At 36.9% G+C, this 27,506-nt stretch overlaps 1 protein-coding gene across 1 annotated transcript in view; it reads left to right on the top strand.

The window, feature by feature from the left end:
• The window catches only part of LOC149085778 (uncharacterized), a 132,957-nt gene that overhangs the window by 88,843 nt on the left and 16,608 nt on the right, over positions 1–27,506 (top strand). The window contains exon 3 of the mRNA XM_089232179.1: positions 19,509–19,686. Coding sequence (XP_089088305.1) covers positions 19,509–19,686 — 178 coding nt within the window. The remainder of the gene's footprint in view (positions 1–19,508; positions 19,687–27,506) is intronic.

Raw genomic sequence — 27,506 nt, 5'->3', positions numbered from 1 at the left:
GAATCACGTTGTTGTCACACATTGTTTGAATCGCGTTGTTTCTGAGCATTGTTTGAATCGCGTTGTTTCTGAATATTTTTTGGATAACGTTGTTTCTGAACTGTTTTGACCGTGTAGTAGAGATCGCATTGTTTCTGAACAATGCTTAGATCATATTGTTTCTGAATAATAATTGTATCGCGTTGTTGTCGCACATTGCTTGAATCACATTGTTTGGATAACGTTGTTTCTGAACATGGTTTGAATGGCATTGTATATGGATATTACATAAAAGCGCATTACTCGCAAATATTACTTACAGAGATCATCAATTCTATGAAAATAATGCTTATTAACATTGTTTGTACATACTGCTCGTAAACATCGCGTCTACAGGCCCCACAATATTTATAAACATTGAAGACAAATAGTTGATAAGTTGTTTTTTCGGGTTCGAAGACCGTCGTCCGTTTGAGTTAGTTCTCAACGTTTCCCCAACACTAGTAGTTGGCATCATCAGGAGAATTGATAAACTGGATCAAAGTCAAGTTTTCCGGAGTCTCAGGTTGTATTTATGCACATAAGTGGCTTGAACTACACTATTGTTTTGCGATTGGTCAGTTGATTCTATGGCTGGCAGCGTATTGTACACAGTTGTTATGCTGGTAGAACCTGATTGACCGAGAGATGTGGAGTTATCTGATTGGCTGTTGTCGTCATTCTGTTGCTGGATCTTGAAGGGGATGGTTCTTGTTCTTCTGAGAGCTGGTGTCCAGGATCTGCTCAATTTCAAAGTTTCTTCTCTTCTATTATAGCTGTTTATTGGAAAAGCTGTGCTGCTTTTTATCCCCGGACTGACGGCAAGAATCAGCAAGGTCATGAAAAAACATCATATAAAGACCATTTTCAAACCAACCAGAAAAATATGTGAAATGCTACGATCAGCAAAAGACCACCGTGACCCTCTATCAACACCGGGGATCTACCGAATACCGTGCACCTGTGGTCAGGTATATATTGGAACCACAAAAAGATCTGTGGCCACGAGAATAAAAGAGCAAGAATGATGCTGCAGAATGGGCCAAACAGAAAAGTCGGCGGTGGCAGAGCATGCGCTTTACGACAACCACAGTGTACAGTGTACAACCACAGTACCAGCAAAACACAGGTAATAGCTAATGTTGACCACTTCTTCCCACGAATCTACAGAGAGGCTATTGAAATATACAAGCACAAAAACAGCTATAATAGAAAAGAAACTTTGAAAGTGAGCAGATCCTGGACACCAGCTCAAAGAACAAAAACCATCCCCTTCAAGATCCAGCAACAGAATGACGACAACAGCCAATCAGATAACTCCACATCTCTCGGTCAATCAGGTTCTACCAGCATAACAACTGTGTACAATACGCTGCCAGCCATAGAATCAACTGACCAATCGCAAAACAATAGTGCAGTTCAAGCCACTTATGTGCATAAATACAACCTGAGACTCCTGAAAACTTGATTTTGATCCAGTTTATCAATTCTCCTGATTATGCCAACCACTAGTGTTGGGGAAACATTGAGAACTAACTCAAACGGACGCCGGTCTTCGAACCCGAAAAAACAACTTTTATTGAAGACATAGATTATTGGTGAACGTTGCTTATACAGAGCTATGTTTGTAAACACAGTTTATACATCACATTTATTGTAAACATTATTTCTATTGTTTTTGAAACCATCAGCGACGGATTCGCATCGCGATGTCCCGTGTTCAAACCGCACCGGTGCCGCAGTGGTCGTTTTGTACGAGATATTGTTCAGAGGAGGGCTGCCTTGTTTCCTAAACATTTTTTTTTGATCGGAGAAACAACTTTTATAAACAACAACTATTGTTAAGGATATTCCAGCAGAATTTTGAATAAAATATTGCTTGTCGCTTTTTAAAGATTATTGTGTTTAGCACTATTTAATAGGAAAATAGTATTTCCATAAAGTATTTTCTCAAATAATGTTTCTATGAGATTTATATTGGGAATCTTTATTTTTTAGTATATCGTCATTGTGTGTTGAAATTGTTCCAAAATCAATCATGTTTTTTTTTCACATTGTAAACAAATCATAACGAGCTGAAGAATCCAATGCTTCCACGTAAAAATGGAATTTTCTGAACCATCAAAATAATCCATTATCTCCAACCACATTGTTTAAAAACCCAATGTTCGCAGAGTAATCGGTATACTCATCATTATTAGAATCCACATAAATCCATTGACATTATTCAAAATTCATCATTTGAAGCATAATGTCCAGAAAATTGTCATTCATCAGTTATTATACCGGGAGCCATTGTATTTTCCGAAACATCATTAATCACCTATTTATAGAAAACACAATAATTGTTTGCGATGGCTAATCGATCTTCCAATTAGCACTTGTCCTTCAGGATTATTTCCAACAAAGCACACACGTTATGGAATATACAGGGTCTCCCAGAAATTCGGAAATATTTTAAAAACTGAAGGAATTTGAAAATTAGAATGCGGTTTTTAGGAAAAAGTTGTTCAAACACGGAGGGGATGTTTTTCAGGTTTAAAAAAAAAAAGTCGAAATTTTTATCGATAGAGGGCGCTGCACGGGATTCAGAAACTGTTCAGAAAGATTGAACACTCATCATTTGATTATAAATAGTGGTTCAATACGTGAAGCGGAATTTACATCGTCACGCGGTGTGGAAAATACTCGACACAAATAATTTTAGAGCGCACTACTCATCCGTGTGTAACCTTGCCCAGGAAACACTCGCATCAGCAGCTCCACCACTGACAAAATATGAAACATATCAAAGGAGGAAATAAGAAAATGCACACAGGGTGCCCCGTAAATCCGTGAATACTTTGAAAATTCATAAAAATTGAAGTAATTGGTATATTTGAATGTGGTTTGTGAAAACTCTTCTCACTCGGGGAAACCGGCATAAAAAAGAATTCAGTTCAATTTTTGTCGATGGAGGGCACAGGGTGAAAGTCCGGAAAGTGTGATTGGACGTGAACCTTTCTTCAATCTTTTCGGTGCCCCAAACGTTCAAGCAGGAAATTTGTGAGTGATGTAGAACAAGTCCACCAACAGTGTTTTATTCAATAATGATCAACATCAGCAGCATGGGCAAATGAATGGAGCATGACGTTTAGCGTAGATAAGTGCATGGTCGCTCATTTTGGTTCGAACAACCCACGGTTCTCTTACGAGTTGAATGGTGCCACTATCCCGGATGCAACTAGAGTCACCGATTTGGGAATTCTCATTGACGAGCGACTTAAGTTTTCTGAACATTGTTCAGCGGTTGTCAAAAAAGCGAATAGAATGCTTGGTCTCATTTTCAAAAAGGTCTCTTCGCGTTCTCCTAAAGTCATTCTTCCGCTTTTTTGAGGCTTAGTTCGTCCTGGACTGGAGTATGCTGTAAGGTTTTGGAGACCATACCTACAGAGGGACATAGACTTGGTTGAAGGGGTGCAGAGAAGAGCTACGCGTGTCCTTATTGGCACACGGGGCTTGAGTTATGAAGAAAGACTTCATTTTTTGAATATGTTTACATTGGATGAACGCAGGTGTCGAGGAGATATGATCGAAGTGTTCAAAATGTTCAATGGGATGGATAGGATGGACCATGAACTTTTAGTACACCGCCAATCGACTGCTTTTACAAGGGGACACCAGTATCGATTGGTGAGGGACAATGCAAGGTTATGGTGTCGCAGGGAATTTTTCTCCAATAGGGTTGTTAATAAATGGAATAGCTTACCCCCGGAGGTAGTAAATTGTAACACAATTGACACGTTTAAAAAGAAATACGATAAACATGTTGGGGTAAATCGAGAAGCTATCCATTCTTAGAATAAGACAACCATAAGTATTCTTTATGGGCATTGTATAATATTTTATCATGTGTTATATTGTTTGTAATTTGTGTTAATTGCATTTTTAATTGGGTTGCTGTATTTTTGAAACATATGACAACCATATTTTTATGGGCATCTTTTTATCAGCCACCTCGTTGGGCATTTTGTCTGTTGTGGCGTTGTATTTGTATTTGTATTTGTATTTGTATCACAATAGAAACCTTTATGTAAACGCCTGTAAAAGGAAAAATTCACAAATCAGTTGTTAATCGTACGTCATGCATTTTACATGACTCCAATTTGCATATTTCCAGTGACTTACTTTTATGCAGTGTCTTCTAATAACTAGAAAGTGAACTAATTTTTTTTCTGTACCAAAAAAACATTTTCCCCTCCGTGAGTTTCATCATTTTTGCCAACTGCACTCAAATGTAAAAATTTCCTCAATTATTATTATTTTTTGAATTTCTTAAACTATTTATGCATTTATGGGACACCCTGTACATCATAATACAATGCTGAAATCATAAATAATGAAATCGCGAACTATACACGGAATTATTATGGTCAATCGTTAATGCCATATGGCGTAAGTTATCCTCGAAATTCAGACGTAAAAAAAAAATGCCAAAATAAAATCAAAATTATTTAGAAAATCGATTTCCCTCTGAAAATTCCATTCGAATAAATTATTTTTAATTTATCCCCGGACATTCGGGAATGCCCAGAATTCCGAAAATTACGTCGCATTTGATGCCGTAATTACAACTTCGAGTGGCTCCGTCGTTAAAATCGAGTCTTAATTGAACGGACGGCACAATGATGTTTTTTTTTCCCCTCCCCCCACTTGATAATGTTCTAAATTCGAATCACATTTTAATTATTCCCCGGCGCAGAATGAGATCAACTTTAATTATCCGCTTGATTTGATTTCCATTGTGGGAAAAGGATATTAAACAATTAGATTTTGCGATATGTACCAATTAACGATCGATGTCATTTTGGCCATCTGATTGAAATTCCGATTGCTGGCAGGGTAATGATTAGCCTTTCGGTGGCCGGTCAATGCGTAAAAAAAGAATTTCCTTCAAGATGATTGGGCGGCTCTCGACATCCATGCTCTCAAATTATGCGAGAGAATAATTTGCATGTATTGGTAAAGAATAATATACGTGTAACTTTTAAAAAAAATGTTATACACACTGTTATTAAATTCCAGTTGAATAACAACTCAAACTGAAAACAAAACAATAGTGTTCGAGAAATTCATCAAGAACGGCTATTGTCGTAGGCGGAAATGTGACAGCTAAATAGTGCTGTGGGAGGCTGTAGGGGCTAATGGTACAGTAGAAAAGTAGGGACTGCGTCGGGCTGAAGGGAAAGATAGGGGGGTCCAGAGTGCTAAAGCGAAAAATAGGGACGCAGTAGTGCTGAAAGGAAAAACAGGTGTATAAAAGAACTGAGTGCTGCTGAATTCGTTATTGTGTAATGGGGCTGAATAATCCTGCAGGAATCGTTATTGAGATAGGGGCTGAGTAATGCTGCAAGAGGCAGTAAGTGCTAAGCACACTGAAGGAATCGTATTTGAGTTAGGGGCTGAGTAATGCTGGAAGTGGCAATAAATGCTAAGAACACTGAAGGGATCGTTATTGTGACAGGGGCTGAGTAATGCTGCAAGAGGCAACAAGTGCTAAGCACACTGAAGGAATATCTAACGTTATAGGACGGAATAATGTAGCAAAAGGCAAAAAGTTTGAATGAATGCTGCTGGAACTGTTGTTATGATAAGAGCTTATTAATTCTGCTGGAACCGTTATTGCAATAGGGGCCTGAATAATGCTGCAGGAATTGTTATTGTGATGGGTGAGGGGGGGGGGCTGAGTAATGCTGCAAGAGGCAATACGTGCGCAAGAAATTTTGCAAGAGGAAATTCGCTCTTGCTGAATAATGCTACTGGAGTCGTAATGCGATAAAGTGTGAATAATGTTGCACCAGGTTAACCTAATACCTGCTGAATAATGTTGCAAGAGACAAAACGTGCTGAAGGATGCTACAGAAGACAATATGGGCTGGACAGTGTTGCTGCTGGAGACAATTGGCGTAGAAGAACTGAATGCTGCGGGCATTGTTATTGCAATAGGGGCTGAGAATAATGCTGCAAGAGACAATAAGTGCTAAGAATACTGCATAAATCGTTAACGTTAGAGGACTAAATAATGTTGAAAAAGACAGAAGGTTTGGATGTATGCTGGGATCGTTATATTATGATAGCTCTCATTTATTCTACTGAAATCGCTATTGTGATGAGGAGTGAGTAGCGAGGCTACTCCTGTCAGTAACATGAAGTATCTGTAACATGAAAATTCAGAAATGAGTTGTTATAATCAATTGTACATGCTGCATTTTATAGGACTGTTTTAGACAGTCGTGAGATAGGTTAGTTTTACCCTACTGTTGACAGGCCGGGGTTTTCCGGATCGATACGGAGGGTAATTCTATTAGTTTGGTGCACGTTTGTACTAAGTCCTGAGGTCAGCGGCTTTGGCTTTGTAGCCATAGCTAAAAACCCCGCGACTGACATTAAGAGGGTTGGCACCACCCCTCGAATCAGACTCTCTCTCCGGCTCTCGATTTATTTCTCGTCTCTCCCGTCGGTCTGAATGAGTGCTGAGCGGGATGGCGGCGTCTGTTTTACGGATTTACCTTTATGGCTTCAGGGGTATGTTGAAGCATTATAGTGCTGCAATTTGAATATTCTCAGTGATTTGCTGTCGTGCGGTGCTCTCTGTCGACAAAAATGTGAACTAATAGTTTTTGTATATAGAAAAATGTCCTCTACACTTGATAATACAAGATTCATCGAAAGTCTGGTTATTTGTAGAGATGATGATTACAAGGAAGAGAACTTATCTCTGCCCCACGGGGACTCGAACCCTGGTCTCTTGTTTGCCGGATGAGTGCTCTACCAACTAAGACATGGAAACAGATGGAATATTTCAACTTTGGAGCGAATATATATATGTTGAAAGGCTTCGTACATGGTTGGCAATCGACCAATAGCTCGTGAATGACATAGGCCACCAGATAGCGACATGTATATAGAAATGTCCTTGTTAATACAAGATTCATCGAAAGATTGTCTTTCGATGAAACTTGTAATAATTTTTGTTTATAGAAAAGTCCCATTTCGGCAATAATTTTTTTTTCTGCAAACCGCATTCAAATACACTAATTCCTTCCATTATGAATTTTTAAGCTATTTATGAAATAATGGAATTTTTTTGTGACTGAAATTACAATAGAATAGACTGGACTAGCAGTTTCGAAGACAGGAAAATGCAGCATGACCCAATTAACTTCTATTGCGGGAAAAGGACATCAAACAATTTGATTCTACGGTATACACCAATTAACGATCGATATCACTTAGTCGATCCGATGATAGAAATCCTGATTGTTGGTCGGGTAATAATGAACCTTTCGGTGGCCGGTCATTACGTAAAAGAAATTTCTTCAATACTGAAGTCAATCGTCACAAACTATGCACTGCGCACTTTTTGTTTTACTTTATATATTTCTGCATGACTTATATTTGAAAATTTCTATACTATTGATTTAAAAAAAAATGTATATATAATATTGATCACCCTTGTAAGATAAAATGTAATTGTCTTTATATAACGTACTATTAACTAAAGAATTGTGTGAACTTCCATTTAAGAAATACTAATATCAATGCCATAAAACCCTAACCATAATTAATTAATTTTTGAAAAAAGTAACGGCAGTTGCTATTTGACTCAGATTATAATAGACTACTCATATAGACGCGCTGGGATACCATAATTTTGTTACTGTTACATTGACAAGTTAGTTAACCTAGTTGTTACTGTTACACTTTTTGCCTTTATCATGTGCCACATTAAAAATTTAAAACAAAACCTCTTAGAAAAGAAAATGTGTCACAGAAACATTGCAATTAGTCTACCTAAATAATAACTGAAACTGAAAATAAATGCAGGGTTTGCACAAATTAATGACGAGATTTCAAAAATTTATATTTTCAAAACCATTACACATATAATATACATTAAATATGAATAAAAACATTCAAAGTTTTTTTTCAACATCGCTGAATAGATGGCAGCACTTCCGAAGAAAGCAGAGTCTAAAATTCGAAATGGTGACAATGAGAGAGAAAAAATGTGTGTTAGAATACGAAAGGGTTGTTTCCCCTACTTCTGTGAAGCGGGCATTTACAAATTTTAACCGAAAAAAAAGAATGGCTCAATCAATTTCAGTAACTGCGTTCTACGGAAGTGCTGCCATCTATTGAGCGATATTGAAGAAAGAACTTCGAATGCTTTTCTTTATGTTAATGTATCACAGATTATAGATTATATTTAACTAGATGGGCGAAAGTTTTGAGAGTGTGGATAGATTAATTTCCTAGGGTCAAGAATCGCAAAAGAGGAAACATGCTCAGAAGAATTAAAAGGACGATAGTTCTTGCCAAAACAACCATGAGGAAGCTTAATTTAATAATGAAAGACAAAGATATCTCAATACAAACAAAAATTAGAATTATAATTGCGTTGGTCTTCCTCGCCATAATGCATGGATGTGAGAGCTGGACATTACGGAGAAAGCAGGTAGAAAAATAATTGATTCCTTTGAACTTTGGTGCTGGAGAAGGAATCTCTAAATTCCATGGACAGCCAAAAGAGCAAATAAATCAGTTATCGAAGAATTCAAAGCTGACTATTCTCTAGAAACAAAAGCCAGTAAACAGAAACTATCCTATTTTGATCATATAATGCGTACAGAAGGCTCACTAGAAAAAATGATAATACTTGGAAGAATGAAAGGAAAGAGAGGAAGAGACAGACCCAGCACCAGATGGACAGAGGACGTGTTGCAAAGCACCGGAATGAACCTATCGCAACTGAGGCATGTTGTGAATGACAGACCAGCTTGGAGAGCCATGATCTATAGAGTTGGAGTCGACTCGATGGTTCCTAACAACAACACATCACAGATTATATTATGTGCAAAGAGTTTGAAAACACAAAAATTTAAACTCATGTCATTCATTTCTGCCCTGTAATAGATTCAAGACGTTAGGAATATCAATTTATGAAAAAAATGAGACATTTCATTCGCGAATCAAAGCAGAAAAAGATTACTTTTTGAATAATTTTGCTGGAGACAATGGTGTCTGAGTCATGGTGTAGGAGACAATAGTATTTGAGTGAGAGTACTACGCTTCGCCTAGTACAAATACTAAAATAGTGTTTGAGCAATGCTTCAAGAATTTGATAGGCGACTGAATAATGCTGCATGAGGTGAGAATAGGAGCTGAATAGTGCTGCAAGGACCAAGAGGGACCGAAAAGTACAGAAGGAAAAAATAGGGGCATGAGTTTTGTACCGCAGGATACATTAGATATTCAAGAACTCAATGTTGCTGGATTCGTTATTGTATTATGGGGCTGAATAATGCTGCAGGAGCCGTGATTGTGATAGTTGGCTGTATAATGCTGCAAGAGGCAATACGTGCTGACGTTTTTTTGTCAAAAGATATTCAAGCATGCTGCTGGAATCGTTATTGTATTAGGGGGCCGGATTTAGCTACTGTCGTCGTTATTATGATAGGTGCGAATTATTTGCTGCAAGAGATTAATACCTGCTGAACAATGTTGCGAGAGATTAACTCCTGCTGAACAATGCTGCAAGAGATTAACTCCTGCTGAACAATGTTGCAAGAGATTAATACCTGCTGAACAATGTTGCAAGAGATAAACTCCTGCTGAACAATGTTGCAAGAGACAAAATGTGCTGAAGGATGTTGCAGGAGGCAATGGTTATTGTGATGCGATAGGGTCTGAGTAATGCTGCAAGAGGCCATACGTGCTGAAGAATACTGCAGATATCGTTATTGTTATAGGGTTGAATAATGTTGCAAGAGGCAAAAAGCTTGGAAGAATGCTGTTCGAATCGTTATTGTGATTGGGGGGGGGGGGGGTTACATAATGTTGCAAGAAGCAATACATGCTGGGAAAATAGAATTCTAAAATAGAAGTGTTCAGCTATGAGAATTTCGCTAGTTTGTTTCAAAATCTCAGTCAACCCGTTGGGCATTTTGCCTGTTCCTGTTTTGGCATTTTTAATTTGCACTTTAATACGCAAAGGTCTTATTTTGGAATTTTATGAAATGGTTGCAATCTCAAAAAAAAACAACAACAACATAACAATGATATTGATTTCACATGCCACCAACATTCGAAAATTTTAACAGTTTTTTCATCCGAATCAAAGAATAATGATCAAGTGACTTCTGTTGGTTAAATAATACATCTAAAACACAACCTTAGTCCCTGCTACTTTTCTTTTACTCGAGGCGTAATGCGTTTTAACAAAATTACGTTTGCTCATTAAAATTAACATTCAGAAATTACAATTACAATGATTACTTAACGAGGAACACAAAAACAATCTTGAAAATTATGAGAACCTTTCATTTTTTTTTGTAAGAATTTTTTTCCCCTTAACGGCTTCAGTAATTTGCTGAAATCAAGTACCAAAAGTTGGTGCTTTTTTTTTAGTTCTTTACCAGTTGGAAGAAGTAAAAAAGAAATTTCTGGAAGTATTTGCAACATATCTAGGATAATGAGATGAAATACATTTAAATGTATCATGGCCACAAACAAAAAAAAACAAACAACAAGTTTGGTTTGAAAATTGGCTGCGAGCAATTTACTTAATTGTCTGCATTCTCGGGATACAGAGTAGTACTCTAACTTGTACACGATAACCCATTTGCCTTATTTCATCCTCGACGTTTTCTTCAAGGAATGACTATTCTTCATTGTTATTATTATTATTATTGTTGTTGTTTTCCTCCGGGAAGTTAATTGTTTATCACAATTATGAAAGAAAAAAAAGCACTAAAAAACTTCTTCACTTTTTTTTTAAAGAAAATTTTAGTTATTTTTTGAAACAGAAAGGGTAGTATTAAAGATGCCGATGTGTGTTTCAATAATATTGTTTTGTTTTCCTAATTTCTGGTCATTTCAAGAGTATTGTTGGAAATGATGATTGTGGTGGATATTGAAAAAGATTTGAATGAGTTGAATTTAGAGCATACATGCTCAACCCATGGCCCATGGGTCAAATGTGGCCCCCGAAGACATCGGATGTGACCCACGACTTCGAACCTATATATATAATTTTGCAGAAAACTAAGCAACACATTTTTAAATCACTTAAGTGATGAGCTGCATACTTGAGCTGCCCGCAGCATATTTACAGCTTTTTTACAGCTTACTTGAGCTGCCGGCAACATATTTACAGCTTACTTACATCTTACTTGAGCTGCCCGTAGCATATTTACAGCTTACATCTTACTTGAGCTGCCCGCAGCATATTTACAGCTTACATCTTACTTGAGCTGCCCGCAGCATATTTACAGCTTACATCTTACTTGAGCTGCTCGCAGCATATTTACAGCTTACTTGTTTTGCTCGCAGCATATTTACAGCTTACTTGTTTTGCTCGCAGCATATTTACAGCTCTTACTTGAGCTGCCCGCAGCATATTTACAGCTTACATCTTACTTGAGCTGCCCGCATCATATTTACAGCTTACATATTACTTGAGCTGCCCGCAGCATATTTACAGCTTACATCTTACTTGAGCTGCCCGCAGCATATTTACAGCTTACTTGAGCTGCCCGTAGCATATTTACAGCTTACTTGAGCTGCCCGCAGAATATTTACAGCTTACATCTTACTTGAGCTGAATGCAGCATATTTACAGTTACTTGTTCTGCTCGCAGCATATTTAATCCTGCTAGCCTGATGGGTATTTTGCCTGTTGTGGCGTTGTATTTGTGTTTGTATTTACTTGATCTGCCTGCAGCATATTTACAGCTTACATGTTACTTTATATCTGCACGCAGCGTATTTACAGCTTACTTGAGCTGCTTTAAAACCTTCCTTGATACATTGGAAATGCTGAAAAGAGAAGATAGAAACAAATTAGGGAAATTCATTCGTTTTGTGAACGGAATTTGGATCAGCACACTTCTCAGTGAGAGTTCTATGCTCTACCAATTTCACTACGGCAGATATCGGATTTCGCTTGTTAAAATTAACCACTTTACGATTAAGGACGTAATATTGAGTTCAAACGCCAGTGGAATAAGTTCAAACGAGTTCTCTCTGTTTCCTTTCCTCTCTCCTCATCATCGCGCAGCTTTATTGCAACCCTATAAAGGAAAAAAAGTAGTTATTTTCACCTCCGTGTTATATCCTTTTACTATATGCATGTAAAAGCGAAAGAGAACAGGTAGGTGAGGTTGAAGAGAAATCCATACTTCGTACCTATTCTCTGAAACAAGTACAGTGCATATAAGTATATATCTTATACATATCTGTTATACTGTTTTCCTTTCTTTTCTACTTTTTCCCCCTTCCTTCTCCTTCCTTTTTCTAACATGCGGTTGGGTTAAGAAAGGGTTATCATATTTATCACCAATTCGTCAAACAGTGATCATCCGGATTTCTTGCCAATCGGCTGTAAGCGAAGGGGTTGAACACATCAATTGTTGCAGCCGAAATAAACAAAAACCATTCAGCTTCGCCAAATGTGAATTTCGCCAGGTACTTTTCTACAAGTGACATATTGGTTCATTGCAACCAATCACGAGATGCTAAATTCCTCTATCTGGCACATATAGGAATGTGTAAACTTCGTTTATCCGTTTCTCATTCCAGGATATACGCAGATGGGCGCCTGAATTAAGAGGGCTCAGCAAGTGTGGCCAATTCGACCTCAAAGTTAACTCGTTATTCGTTTTTTCTTTATACAATAGTATTATTGGTTTCTTTCCTCTCTTTCAATGTTACGTTTTCTGTAAATTTTGAAAAAGAAATAACACTTTTTTCTCCTCGAAAATGTCGAAATAGACATTCTCACGTATGTGTCGGAAAAACAATATTGTTACGTCAATTTCATCGTTTATCAGCAATATGATAGAAGTGTTTAAATGTTTCAACGGGATACATAAAATGGACCACGAGTTATCAATACATTGTCAATCAACTGCTTTTTGCAAGGGAACACCAATATCGGTTGGTGCGTGACAATTCCATGTTGTAGTGTCGCAAGGAGTTTTTCTCTAACAGGGTTGTTAATAAATGGAATAGCTTATCTCCAGAGGTCGTGAATTCTAACACGTTTCTCGCGTTTAAAAAGAAATATGATAAACATACTGGTTGATATCGAAAGCAGTATATTTATGTTTTATCGGGATTATTGGTTTTTATTGCTCTTATTGGATATATTCGACATACATAGTAGTATTATATACCTTAGTATATTCGACATACATATTTTTCTTGTGGGAATCTTTTTTTCAGTCACTTCGGTGGGTATTTTGCCTGTTGTCGCCTTTGTATTTGTATAGTGTAACCTATAATGCTTTCAATCATCATGAAATGATCACAAAAGCGTATTAATTCAAAATTTTCAAAAAGCGTATTCAAAAGCATATTATGAAAAATGAATGCAAATTACTTTTATATAATTAGATATTTAATTCTACTTCAATACATTTTTATGTCCTGAAGCAGTTTTCATTGTTACTACAAAAGATACTTTTTTTTAAACACAAAACTGTTAAAAGTCTACCGCAATCAAAATGACCCTACATTCAGCTGCAAGGGAAATTTTAGGCAAGTAATATAAATTAATGTTATTAACTCGAATTAATAACTATCCCGGACTGAGCTCACTAACGACAAGTTTTATGTGCGTGGGTGTATATCAAAGGAGCGAGGAGAAATAGCGAGATCGTGGTTTACTCTATATTTATCTGGTCACTCCACTTATATAAAAGGTAATGTTTTGCAGATTTGAAATCCATTACTATTTTATACTATGTAGGTTGAACTATTTTGAATAAATATTAAATAAATTAACTTATTCGTTCTTACGAAATCCGTGAGGACAAACACAGAAATACTCGAATCAAACGAGAATTGAACAATACTCTATGAAATAAAGGATTCTGATTAACTCTGAAAATAGAAAAAGATTCGAATGACGCTCGGAAACTCAATGGATTTCGGAAACAATTCACAATTAGTTATTTTCCTGAAAACAATGGGAAAACAAACTTCAGAGAGGAAATTTTATCTCGAACATACTCCAGAAAAGACAAGCATGTGTTCCGAATAATTCCCTGTAAACAATAGACATCGAACGACGTTGTTGAAATAAAAGGTTTAAGCATTGTGTTTATATGTATATATATATATATACGATCACGTTTGTCAAAAACGGGAAATCAGAACTAAAAGATGTAGAAATGCCTAATCGAAAAGATGGTAGTAGCAGCATGTACAGTCGAACTTAGTCTAAAGTCATTGGGAAAAAAATTGAAGTATCCATTGAGTTATCAAATAAATCTGTTCCAGAAAAATGACTACAAACGGCTACTTAATCATCAACATTCACATAGGATAATAATATTTATTATTCCACGTGAATGAATTTATACTTAATTGAAGAATAAGAATAAGCTAAGTTTTTGGGAAATAGTTTCGTAACTGAGGATACAGTTTTAGTAATTGTAAATTATTAATAATAATTAAAAAATTTATTATCAGTTACGAAACTGTTTCCCAAATTTTGCTTATCATTCCTATGCTATCAAAACATTTACTTATTACAACTTGTACTTCGACTAAAAAAAGATTCAGGTTTTGAATGGTACATCTTGATCCATTGGCCAAGATACATAATACATATCAAGTGTCACACATTCGCGATGCACTCCAACTGAACGATGTTAAAATGGGCATTAAATTATTTTAAGAAATAATAGAGGAAAAACTAAATTTTCAAGCTTTATTAGTCTAAAAATTTGTTGTTTAACACTTTCTCAAAATTTTGCTTAAAACCTTTGTTCTTTTTTTTAAATTTTATTTTATGTACTATGGACATCAGTATTATTATTGAAATTTTCACATTTGCATTTTTTAAATCTTATTTGTACCTGTTCATTTGGCGATTGCCTGTCGGGGATTGAATTTTGTATTAGCCATATTCAGAAATACTTGGTTAATTCGAATTTTGGATAGTTCGAATTCTTACGAACTCCTCTTGGTGGGGTTATCCATCTAATTCAATATTGAAATTATTTGTTTATTTCGATTTTTTTCAGATTTTTGATAGGAAAGTGGTCGTAGGAAAACATTTACCATTTTTTTTATGGGTAAACTTAGTTTGGAAAAATTCTACAAGAAGTCAGACTTTGCTTTTCTCGACCAAGTTGTTAAACAATACATTTTTAAACACTCATAAGATTGTGAAAATTCAGTTTTCCCCCTATTCTTTCTTTTATAATTTAATGCCCATTTTAAAGGGGTTGGTGTATGATCTTGTCTTTCCATGCTTTCCTATGGGAAAAATCTCCTTCCTTTAAGGAACAATTAAACTTTTTTATTCACTTTAGGCATCCATTTTTTTATACTTTGGATATTTTTATACAATTTAGCGCGAGCTTCTAGTATTTCAATTGTTGGTTATTCTTTTCTCGAAGTTTAACTTCAACAACATGCATCATTTTCAAAAATCTCCAAAATTTACCTATATTTCGTGCCATGAAATTTTTTAAATAATCTTAATAAAACACCTCGGTAAGTATGTAACACTACAGTGTTGAGAGACAAACAAAGTTTCAAGACGTTTGAATGAATGGTGTTTGAAATAATGTTCCTTATCTAACAAAAAACTTAGTTTTGAGAAAAGAGTATTTTGAAAACATTAGCATATACTATATTCCTGCCAGCAATTTATATTGAAATATTTTAAAAATATTTTCAGTACATGTAGAATAAATACTTAAACACGGTTTGACGCGAAAAATGTCATTTCAAAATGTGTTTTCTTATAAAATTTGCGTGCACCAACCCCCTTAACAGTGTTCAGTTGGAGTGCATCGAGAATGCGTATCCCTTGATACTGATTATGCTGTTCAACCCACGGATCAAGGTACACCATTCAAAAGCCGAGTCTTCAAACCTGGGAAACTATACTTTAGGTAAAGGCAAAAATTTTAGCACTGTACTTGGACTTCCAAAAATATCTATAGCGTCTATATGAAACTGGGATAAGAGGCAGTTTTTGTTGAATCAGAGAAATTAGTGATTGCGGTATAACTTAACGTGCGTCAGGGTTAATGGTGAATTTCCTAAACAGTCGGATGTCAGAAATGGACTCCCTCAAGGAAGGTCTTAGGTCCCATTCCGTTTCGGCTTTTCATCGATAAACTGGACTTACGCGTTGGCAGAATGATAAGCCCCGTAATTCGGCCTTTCCATTTTACCAAATGCGTATTTTTTGATTTATTTACGACAACCCCAGAAGGCACGAAATGCTCTTACACTGGAAAAGTAGTTCTAAACCTTAAACTACGTATATACGACAGCGCAGTGTGCTTGTATCGCTGGGAAAGTTCACATACATCAACTTCATCTGTTTACGGAAACTCTGCACCGATATTTCGTCCATGACGTTTCGTCCCAGACATTTCGCCTCCAGCGCGTCTCGTCCCTACATTTTTCACAACGGAAGGGGGCCAAATAGTTGTGTGAGTTACCGTATGAATGACTGAGTGAGTGGATGAGTAACTGTATGAGTGAAGAAGTGAGTGGGTGAGTGAGCGTATGAGTGAGTAAGGCAGAGTAGCAGATCGAAAAATTTACCAACACCATCTCTCACCGACATGGCAATTCATCGGCAAAGTACAAATTTTAATTCACAAGTTGTGCCAGTCAAAGTACAAATTGCTATACGTGAATGAAGGTATACATGTATTTCCTTGATAGCATATGAATGATAAGTAAAATTTGGGAAACAGTTTCGTAACGGATGATCCCGAACTATTTCAGTAAGTAAGACTTTCAATACAGTCAAGAAACTGTATGGTGATGCTGAGATTCCAGAACAGTGGATTGATGTAGCAGTTAAGATTAATTATATTATAATTATAAATTATTCAAATTTTTGAGAGACAGTTTCGCAACTGATGGTAAAATTTTAATAATTGTTAATTATTATCCTCGTGAATGTGTCAGTGATTAAGTTGCAATTCGTAGTCTAATTTTACTGATCCAGTATAGATTAATTGGATAGTTGTAATACAGGGTGGGCAAAAAGTCCGTAGGAACATAAAACGAATAAAAACCGGAAAAATAACCATAACCGAAATAAGAAAATGTTTGCAGGGTTAGCATCGCTAGGTCATGGGAAGTTTTTTTAAGACAGGAAAAAAAATAACTAAAAAAACAGACAATAGGTGGCACTGGTACGAGAGACTTCGATGGAAATATGCAAATGAGACGGTTATAAGAACTTGCGCTCTCTTAATCCACAACCAGTTCACCGTTGTACACCGTGTATGTGGACCTGCTGCACTCTACCGTTGCTGGATTTGTGACTCGCCTGTAATGTGTTATCCCTGGTGGTGGTGGTCATGTGGAACACATACTGCTGTAACAAACGATTTGAAGGCATTCTGTTCGTTATTTACGTATCTTTTCTTTGACTTGTGAACGCCAGCGCCACCTATCGGCTGTTTTTGAGTCACTTTTTTCCTGTTTAAAAACAATTCCTGTGACCTTAGTCATGCTAACACTGCAAACCATTTTTTATTTCAGTTATTTTCCGGTTTTTATGACGGACTTTTCGCCTACCCTGTATAATAACTTTCAATAAAAACTATTTCCCGGTGACTTTAGACTTCGAATTAACCAATTTCGACTGTATATGACACTCTTATCGTTTTGATTAGACATTTCTACATTCTTTAGCTCTGATTTCCCGTTTTTGACACACGTGTTCACACACACACAAACACAATGCTTAAACCTCGATGTTCACAGGCAATTATTCGGAACACATGGTTGTCTTTTCTGGAGTATGTTTGAGATGAAGTTTTTCGAACGTTATGCGAACCCTTTTTCTATATTTAGAGTTATTCAGAATCCTTTATTTCATGAAGAAGTATTCAATTTTCGTGTGTTTTCGAGTATTTCCGTGTATTTCTCTTTACGGATTTTGTAACTTTACAAAATGTAGTAGACCTACATTGTGTAGAACAGTACAGTAATTGGTTTCGAATCTCAAAAACGTTACCTTTTTCAAACGCAGCCAAACTAGGTTATAACGGCATCAATGGCTGCTGCGACTCGTGTCCACATACTAATGAATCTTGCGTACAATGTCAACGCAACGACCTCGGATATAACAACACATTTTCTCCATTTTTTTCGTCTCTCTATGGTCTCTTCCCACGGATCGGTGGTATCCCTTATCGTTATTTCTTCGAACTTTGTGTCTCGTGTGAAGGGTTGTCCGAAAAAGATTCAAAAGCCAATGAAGAAAAAATTAAAGAGTTGAACGCGGCAGTCGTTTTATTAAAAACTCTATTAGAGGAAAACTCCCTGCGACCCCATAACCTAGAATTGTCCTCTACCAATAGATACTGGTGTCCCCTGGCGAAGCAGTTGATTGATGGTGTATTAATAACTGATGGTCCATTCTATCCATCCCGTTGAAATTTTTAAGTTCTTCGATAATATCCCCCGACACCTGCGTTATTTCCAATGTAAACATGATTTTTCGGATAATTTCTCTCACCAGTTCTTGAAATTTCCCTGTGGTTCCTAACTTCGAGACGCAAATGCGAGTCGATCTCCTCATTAAAAAGTCTCGCCACAGAGAGCAACAGGCCTACAACGATAAATTATTCAATCATTACACTTCCCTCATAGTTAGAAAAACTGGTGGCAGATGGCAGCACTACACATAACAAGCATTTACACAGAAACAAACTTCACGTCAGGTTTCACAAACGACTTGTCTTCCCGATACAGTTTCATAACTTCTTCATAGTTTCTGAAAAGCGGCGCCGCCCCTTTTAAACGCCTTGAAGAGATCTTCTAGATTTTTCTCCTATCTTCTTTTATCATCTTCATACTTCTCCTTCGGCATCGCATCACAGCTGTCGCCAAGCGTTCCAACTTGGCGATATTTCGAGAAGTTTAGGAAAAAAAAGCGTTATCGATTATTTAACAAGTGAAAAATTTCAAATAATGAAACATAATCACTATTTTACATAATTTTCGTAGCATTATTTAAGATTTATATCAAGTAATATTTTATTATTTATTTATCATAATCAATAACGCCTAGCACATTGCATAGTATGGAGGAATCATAGGGTAGTGTATTATTGCAACTAATCACATTTTTCATTCTTTTGAAAATGTTTTAAAATGTCAACCTCGGTTATAACGACAATAACGACAACTTCAATATCGCTATAACCGATTTTGACTGTAATAAAATTATATTCATTCCTAAAATAGTCAAGAAATTTCGTCCGTGTATCAATCTCAACAACGCATTTCTGATATCTACTGAATGATAATATCTGTCATTGCTTTTATATCGATTGGTTCTGAGCGGAACTCGCTCAGGTTTTATTTATCGATTTCTGTCTCGCGTGAAAGTAATGATTTTCTTCAAAGCAACGTTCACATGCGTGTAAACTGAAGTTGTTTTGTATTTGCAGACTGCAACCGTACTTACTACGGCTTGTCTGGTGTCAAATATCCTTTGAGGCTGAACGAAGCTGTTCGACACACTGGATCCGTTTGCAGTTTGAGCTTCATCGCCTCTGGCGGAGTCTACGGGGACCTCGTCGAAATCACTTTCCTCTCGTTTCACATTGGAGTGTTCCAGTTGGAAAGGCAAGTATTTCTTTCAATATATACATCCTATTTGTTTTTCTTTCCGAAATGAGGCACCGTGTGCTTGCATGAAGAGGAGTTCGGGATCCGGAAAATTCTCGCCTATGACATTTCGTCCTCGGGATGTTTTGTTCCTGACGATCCGCGCCTAACCGACTGAGTGAGCGATTGAGTGAATTACTATATGAGTGTGCGACCACATGAGGGACCAAGCGAGTGGGGGGAATGACCACATGAGTGACCAAGTGAGTGGGGAGAATAACCACATGAGTGACCGAATGGGTTGGTGAGTGCTAGCACGAGTAACCGAGTGGGATGATGAGTGCTAGTATGAATAACCACATGATGGGTGAGTGACCGTATGAATAACCACGCGAGTGGGGAGATATAGTAGTGGGTGAACAAACGACCGTATTAGTGAGTTAATGACCAAGTTTGTCGGTGAGTAAACGTATGAGTGACCAAATTAGAGTGTATAAATGAGTGAGTGAGCGAGTGGCCATATGAGTGAATCAGTGAGTGACCAAGTAAGTAGGTGAGTTAAAGACTGAGTGAGCGATAGAGTGAGTGGCCGTATGAGTAATTCACTCGCTCACCAGCTCAATCACTCATTTGCTAATCTGGTACTTACGAATTCCCTGATTTACTTGCTCACTCACTCTCTCAACCACTCATTCACTAACTATTCCACTTTCTCGATGAATTTCGATGTCGGTAAATCACGTGGCAGTGAATTTCCCCCAACGTGAAATGTTGTCGGTGGTTTTTCTGGTCATTCACCTATGTACTTCTTCGCTCATACAGTCACTCACCCACTCATTTGGCCCCGTCTGAGGCGAAACATCTAGAGCCGAAATTACCACAGTTTTATAAAAACACTCCAAGAATGTTCCATGATAGGATCCACCCTGTCAAATACTTTTGGAAGTCCAAGTAAAATGTTAACATTTTTGCCTTTACCTAAAGAAGCCTCAGTAAAATGATCATGAGAGCACAGCATGTTTGATTTGTATAAGCATGCATTTTTGATACATTTATTTATAATTTAAAAAAACATAAAAGAAATTAATATTAATTTTATAATTTACGTTCAGTACGACGGTCACTCACCCATCATGCCGTCACTCATACTAGCACTCATCATCCCACTCGTTCTCTCGTGCTAGCACTCAACCCATTAGGTCACTCTTGTGGTCATTCCCCCCATTCGCTTGTTCGCTTGGTCACTCACATGGTCGCACACTCGCTCACTCATACAGTAATTCACTCAATCGGTCAGGGCAAATTATCAGTCAGGGGCGAAACGTTCTGAGGACGAAATGTCGTAGGTGAAATTTCCGGATCCCGAACTCATTATGCATTTATAATAAAAACACAATAATAATATTCAACTCATATCTCTCTGTAAAGATGGTGATGATGATGAACCGATTACGATTGTGAGACGTTGTGTATGGATGATGAAGTTGCTGGAAGTGGTAAATCGAGTCCGTCATCGATGCAAACCTTCTCACAGTCGTAATCGTTTCATCATCATCTTTCTCTCGCCATCATCACACCACGTGTTGCCACGATCTGTGTAACCACGTGTTTTCATTTTAACGAGTGACCTGCGCTATATATGACAGGTTATTCACTTCCATTTCATTTTTCCACTGACGAAGGGACTATAGTAGCCCCGAAACAGTCGCCTGGCGTTCTTTTTCGTACATTTTTAGCGAATATCGTTGGATTTTTCAACACTTTTGCGTTCTACATTACTAAAAGGATAATTCCATTATAATGTAGTGCATGATTAAGGAGTTTTTGCTGGCTGTGAGCAACATCAAGAAATTTTATAGATTAAAACGAACCTGGGGCATTGAACTGGCTAAGAATTCCGTTTTGTAATGAGTGATGAGCTTAAAATTCTACTTTTTAATAAACAATAATACGGTATCAAGGAAACAGTTACTTTCCAGATATTATGCTGAGGTGAACTCGGAAAGGAAAAGCATCATGTCTCCGCCGGGACTCGAACCCAGGCTCTCTTGCATACCGGACAAGCAAGCTACTATCTACACCACTGGAGACATGACCCTGACTTCCTTATTTCACGCATTGTGGCATGAGGCGCTGAAGTAGAGACATTAGTAGCCTCTTAACTTCAGGAAATGGCCCCGGGTGGGACGGTTTAGAGAGAGAGATGGATGGCTTTTTCTCAGCCCAATAATACGGTAATTTAATTATTATCACAAGAATTATGCTATAATATCGACATATCAGTCATTTGGATAAGAAGTTATACTAGTATATTGATTAGCTATTGGCTGATTAACAGCTTCTAGACTGAAACTATCAGGCTATTAAAATCAAGCTGATAATTTTAGAGTTTAATGGTTTCAATCTGATAGTTTAATGGATTTTTCGATTTTACTACCAAATTGAGCTGTTGGGGGATTGAAGCTGAGAAGCAAAGCTATTAATGATCTACAGGATGGGAAACTGAGGTATCATTTAGCGACAGGCCAGAAATTACAGGTTATGAATAATTTTCGAGAATTTCAGTTAAGGGAGTAGTCAGGCTGAGAAATCAACGCCGGTGATTACAAATAATAAATTTTATCTAACAATTCAATCGGGTGTAAATCAACCAGAATACTATCCCACTAATAGTATTAGCTTGAGAAATCAAATCTTGACCCCTTCTCTTCCAAGTGATCGGCAAGAAATTAGGATAATCTCTATGTGACGAATGAGCGATATACATGGTAACCATGTCCTAACCTAACGACACGATAGAAAAAAAATAGAAGAAAAGGAAAAAAAACCAAATGAAAAAGGAAAACAGTATAATACAGTAGATTAGTACAGATAAGAGAGAGAGAGGGGGAGATAGAGAAAAGAGAGATTAGTTATACGAAATAGATTTTTTCTCACCCTCACCCTGCCTGTTTTCCCCTTATCCCCCCTTCCCTGAATCTACGACTGTTCAGCGCGAGACAATTTAGCTCAGCGACAATTCAGCGCCGACGATTCAGCGCAAGGGAAAAGGACTCCGTGTCATACATTCGATATTTTTTGTTCTGGACGATGCCGTTGGAATTTTTAATTAGTTGAAAGGGACGTAAAAAATGCTACCTCATAATTTGTTAGATAGCGAGAAGTACCGCAGAGACAACGAAGAATATTTACATGACATTGTAAATTATCCCGAAGGCACCTGGATTGGAAGGTCATCGCGAAGAAATCGTCGGAGGGATCCAAAATTTTCCATAGAACTATGGAATCAGTTCGACGCCACTATTGACGGCTTGGCAAAAACCAATAATAATATTGAGACGTATTCATTCATTCAGCAGCACTGTTGAAGTTCGTCATCCCAATGTTCGGAAATTCAAAACGCCTCTGCAGAAAGAGGAGAAACTAACATAAAATTAAATTAGAGCAGTGCACCTTCGGTCAAGGAAATACTAAGAGGTAATAAATGAGGTTTATAAATTATATAAACTTTATTATTGTACTAGCTACAATACCCGGCGCTGCCCGGGTTTTCTTCAATGAGGCTTTTTGGATCATGCGATATCTCCCTCTTTCTTTGAGGGACATGCAAACCGTGTCTAAGTTAACCAATATGGCGACGTCCTGCGCGACTCATGAAAGAAATAAATCTAAATTTAAAGAAACGTAGAAATGAATAGTCCCCCCCCACCCTTTTTTTTTATGGGTGTAAGGTATTTCGATTCCCTCCCCCTGAACTTCAAGTTATCTATTTCTGCCTGTTTGACCTTCCAAAAATGCTTAATTAAAGCTGTGGGATTTTTTCGATGCACTTCACGGGGCCCATAACTAATTTTAAAAACATCCTAAACTATATGAATTTATGCAAATAAATATCAAAAGACAATACGGAGAACTTAATTTTCATGCTTGAGAAGATATAAATAAAAAGTTGAAATCAATGTTATTACATGGATATCCAACTCAAAAGTAGATCCGGCAAATTATTCATATTTTTAATTTTCTGGGCTTCGTATCTCCAAGTGAATTCCATATTTCAAAAATCGAGAATTCAATTTAATTTTTAAAATTATTGATGTGGCAGGAAAGCCCCTCCCCCCACTAAATTTCCGTATTTATGCAGTTAAATCGGCAATTTTAATAGTGATTTCTATGAGGATCACCCTTTTCCTGACCCTCAAAGCGATGATGGTGATGATTATGACGTCTATTCAAAAAGCCTCATTACTGAGAGTATTGAAAATGTGGCAAACCATTATAAAGGCATAAACTATTATACATAACTGGCAGCATTAAAGAAGTGACAAACCATTGTAAACACATAAACACGTCTAAAACTCATCGCTAGGGAACCACGGTAACCAAAGTAAACGTTCGGAAAGTGATTGTTGAGGCCCAAAAACCATTGTTGCCGGACAGTTTTTTGCCCATTTAGGGCATTTGCCCTGCTCTGACGAAATTTTAAAGTAGCCTATCGTTCAAGTCGGGTCCCATTTGGTATATATGAAAAATTTGGCGACGACCGATCTGAAATTGTAGATTTGTATAGAGAACATACACACACCCAGACACACAGAAAATCAATTTTATATATATAGAAGATTTATACTATTACCTTACTATTATATTTCTAATCGTTTTTTCCTCTTGCGCCGTATTGTCGCTGCGCTGAATTGTGTCGCTCTGAACTGTCGTGACACCCTATTATTCTACATATGTGGGAGAAAATAACTAATGATTGCATGGAAATAAAAGGAAGGTTAAAAAGGGCAACTTTGGAGGCTTATAACAAAGCCTCGCAATGATGAGGAGAGAGGAAATAAAACAGAGAGCTTGCTTAAGTTTATTCCACAGGCGTTTGGACGCAATATCATGTCCTTGATCGTAAAGTGATTAATATAGAATTGGTTGAAAATTCTAAAAGAGCGTTTAAAAAATTCTAAAAACTACCGAGAAGATTTTTGGGTATAGTTTCATTCATTCATAAACTTTATTTTTTTGACCTAAAAAATTACTTTAAATTCTAATATCAATTTTAAATTGAGAATTCGGTGTTCGAGTGAACACGCCCATCGATTTAGATATCAGTGAAAGTGAGTTCAAAAACGAGATCTGGTAGATTTTAATATAGAGCTCTGTTTCGACGAATAATAATACTTGATTTAAAATGAACGGGAGGGGTTGTCTTACATAGAAACTCCATAAAACATTTTTTTAACGAGATCCGAAATTCATAATTTAAAAGCGTCGTTTCCTCGCAGAAAGGGTAGAGTAAAAGTAATAAAGGGCAGCTGCTGTCACGAATAACCATATACATAATGCGTGACAAAGATATTGCGTTATTGCGCTCGGGCCTTTTCCGAAGCGACGGATAAAATGACAGCTGAGAAATGTTTCCTCTCTCTCTGTATTATTTTTAATTCTTCCCCCAAAAATTTTAAATGAAATCCAAGCACGGAAGGAATCACTATATCCGAAATGAATAATGGATTACCAGAAATCATTTCTCTACTCCTCGTAGGACGAACAAAAAAAAGGGAAAGAAAATATAGAGTAAAATGATGACGTACAATGTCATCACATCCTTTTACAACATCTTCTGCTGTTAAACTAATAACTGTAATTATGATCGATCGCCGCAGAGTGGCGTTCTTTCTCGGCACAAGTGCCACTTTAACAGGCGATGGCGTCGAAGAAACTCTAATTATGGGTTTAAATATTCTCACTTATAACGACTCTCTCTCTCTCCTTCTCGTTTTTGAAATGTTGCGTCTTAGGGTGTTTCGTCACGACAAGTTTTCACTACATTAGTAACAGATTGATTCGATTTCAGTGGGGGTTTGGCGCAGAATATCGGATATAACGTCTGTCTTGTGGATGAAATGTAAAATTTTCAATTTTTCTTTTATTTTAATTTCATGGTTATCTAATAAAAATGAGAATGCAATGATAACTCGTCTTACGAACGTTTTGGCTAACAAAGATTTTTTTTTCGTACTTTTACTGCCTCGGCTCAGGGCTATATAGTACGGGCTGTTTAACTATCCCGTAAGAGGACTTAAATATCCCTTTGAGGAGTCGAGCCTCCCTCCTTGGTTCGGTGAGCGGAGTCTTAGATCTATTGCGTGATGTCACTGCTGAAGCATTTTATCTAACATTTCGTGTATAAGATACTTTATTAAGCTGATAGATCTTAGATTTTGGTTCATAACCTTAACAATAAATGAAAATAAATATCATATTAATATTTTGTAATGATACAATCACAACACTTTTAGAAATCACGTCTCAAACTTAAGTAAAAAATGCCATAAATAACATTTTTAACACCTATTTAAAATTTTTAGTCACGAATTATTTGATGTAAAAACGCAACACCAAAGTGGATGTAACTTCAGTTCTGAGCATCATATAAACAGAACGAAACCTATTTTGCAATTACAAGAAATCGGACTTTCACTAAAGAACGGAAATTAAAAAAAAATATCGGCATTTTCTTCAAAAATTACGTCTCAATTTAGTTTTGAATTCTCCGTAATCATAATTATTGCAGTTTTTTATGAAGTTTTTTTCCCTTATACTTTGATATTGGGAAAATTGAGTATAAATCATCGAAAAACAAAAACTTTCCAGAGCAACGGATATAATTTAGCGTCGTCGTGTTTTTCCCCCTCTCGTCGTATTTATTACATTAAAAAAGATGGATCGCTCGTATTGCCCCTCGTCTCTAATGAAACTATTCCGTCGACGCTCAATCGCTGCAAATGTATAAGAACTGGGACGAACAACAACAACAGAACAAGGGGGAAAAAATCCGATCCAAATGAAAACCATCCGTAGAAGATTGATCCGAATTTCTCCTCGTTGAAAGGAGAGAGAGAAAAAAACAAGATCACACAAAAAAAAAGCTTCCACTTTTCCAGAATGTTACCGAGGGAATTCCAGAAAACCGGAACAGGAAGAAGAAGAAAAGGCAAATAAATGACAAGTAATAACGACAAGAGTGCGACGAATAATCCCCTGAAAATGAAACAAAAACAAAACCGGAGCCGTAGGATAAGGTTGGTTTTCTACGGATTTTTTTTTTTTTTTAAGGAGCGGCATCTTCTTGACTTAAACAGGATGATTGCTACTTAAGCGAGTATTACCACGTCACTCATAATATGAGAACGCTCTTTCTCCTCTCATTTATTTTATCTTTCTATTTTGGAATTTTACCTGTAGTTTCTTTCCCAATCCAGTTTTTAAAAGGAAAGTGGGTAGATTAAAGGATATTTAATGCAAGGGATTCGTTATTTACATGTACACGTCACATTTGCATTTTTTTTGAACCTTTTAGATGCTATGCAGTATTCGATTGGCGAACGATATCAGCTCATTTATAGTTTTTCCGAATTCTTAGTACGTTCAAACTCAAGTTTTACAGATAGTAAAAGCATCTGTCTTTAGAATACGTACTATGTCTGCATAAACAATATAGCCCTGATCCTCCCCTTCCTGAACCCATGCGGATTATCCGATAATGTATTATTCTCGTCTATTCACTTCACCAATTGCATTTTCATAATAATTTGCAAAATTTTCGAGAGGGAGCTCGTCAAACTCACTGAACGATAATTGGACACAGCTTCTCTACTACCCTTCTTAAATATCGGAACAACATTAGCAAGTTCCGAAACCCTTGGGACGATACCCTCAGCAACACTACTCCTGTATATCTGTGCGACTGACCCTAATAATTCATTAGCACATTCCCTGAGGACCCTGGGATAGATATCATCTGGTCCTGGTGTTTTGCTTTCACATATATTTCTTAGAAG

This window comes from Pholcus phalangioides, unplaced genomic scaffold (assembly GCF_987345545.1).
Source record: "Pholcus phalangioides strain wild (caught in Gottingen) unplaced genomic scaffold, Ppha-v1.0 ptg000005l_1, whole genome shotgun sequence".
NCBI classification, from domain to species: Eukaryota; Metazoa; Arthropoda; class Arachnida; order Araneae; family Pholcidae; genus Pholcus; species Pholcus phalangioides.
The sequence above is the reverse complement of the archived record's forward strand: the minus strand, read 5'-3'. Positions and strand labels throughout refer to the sequence as shown.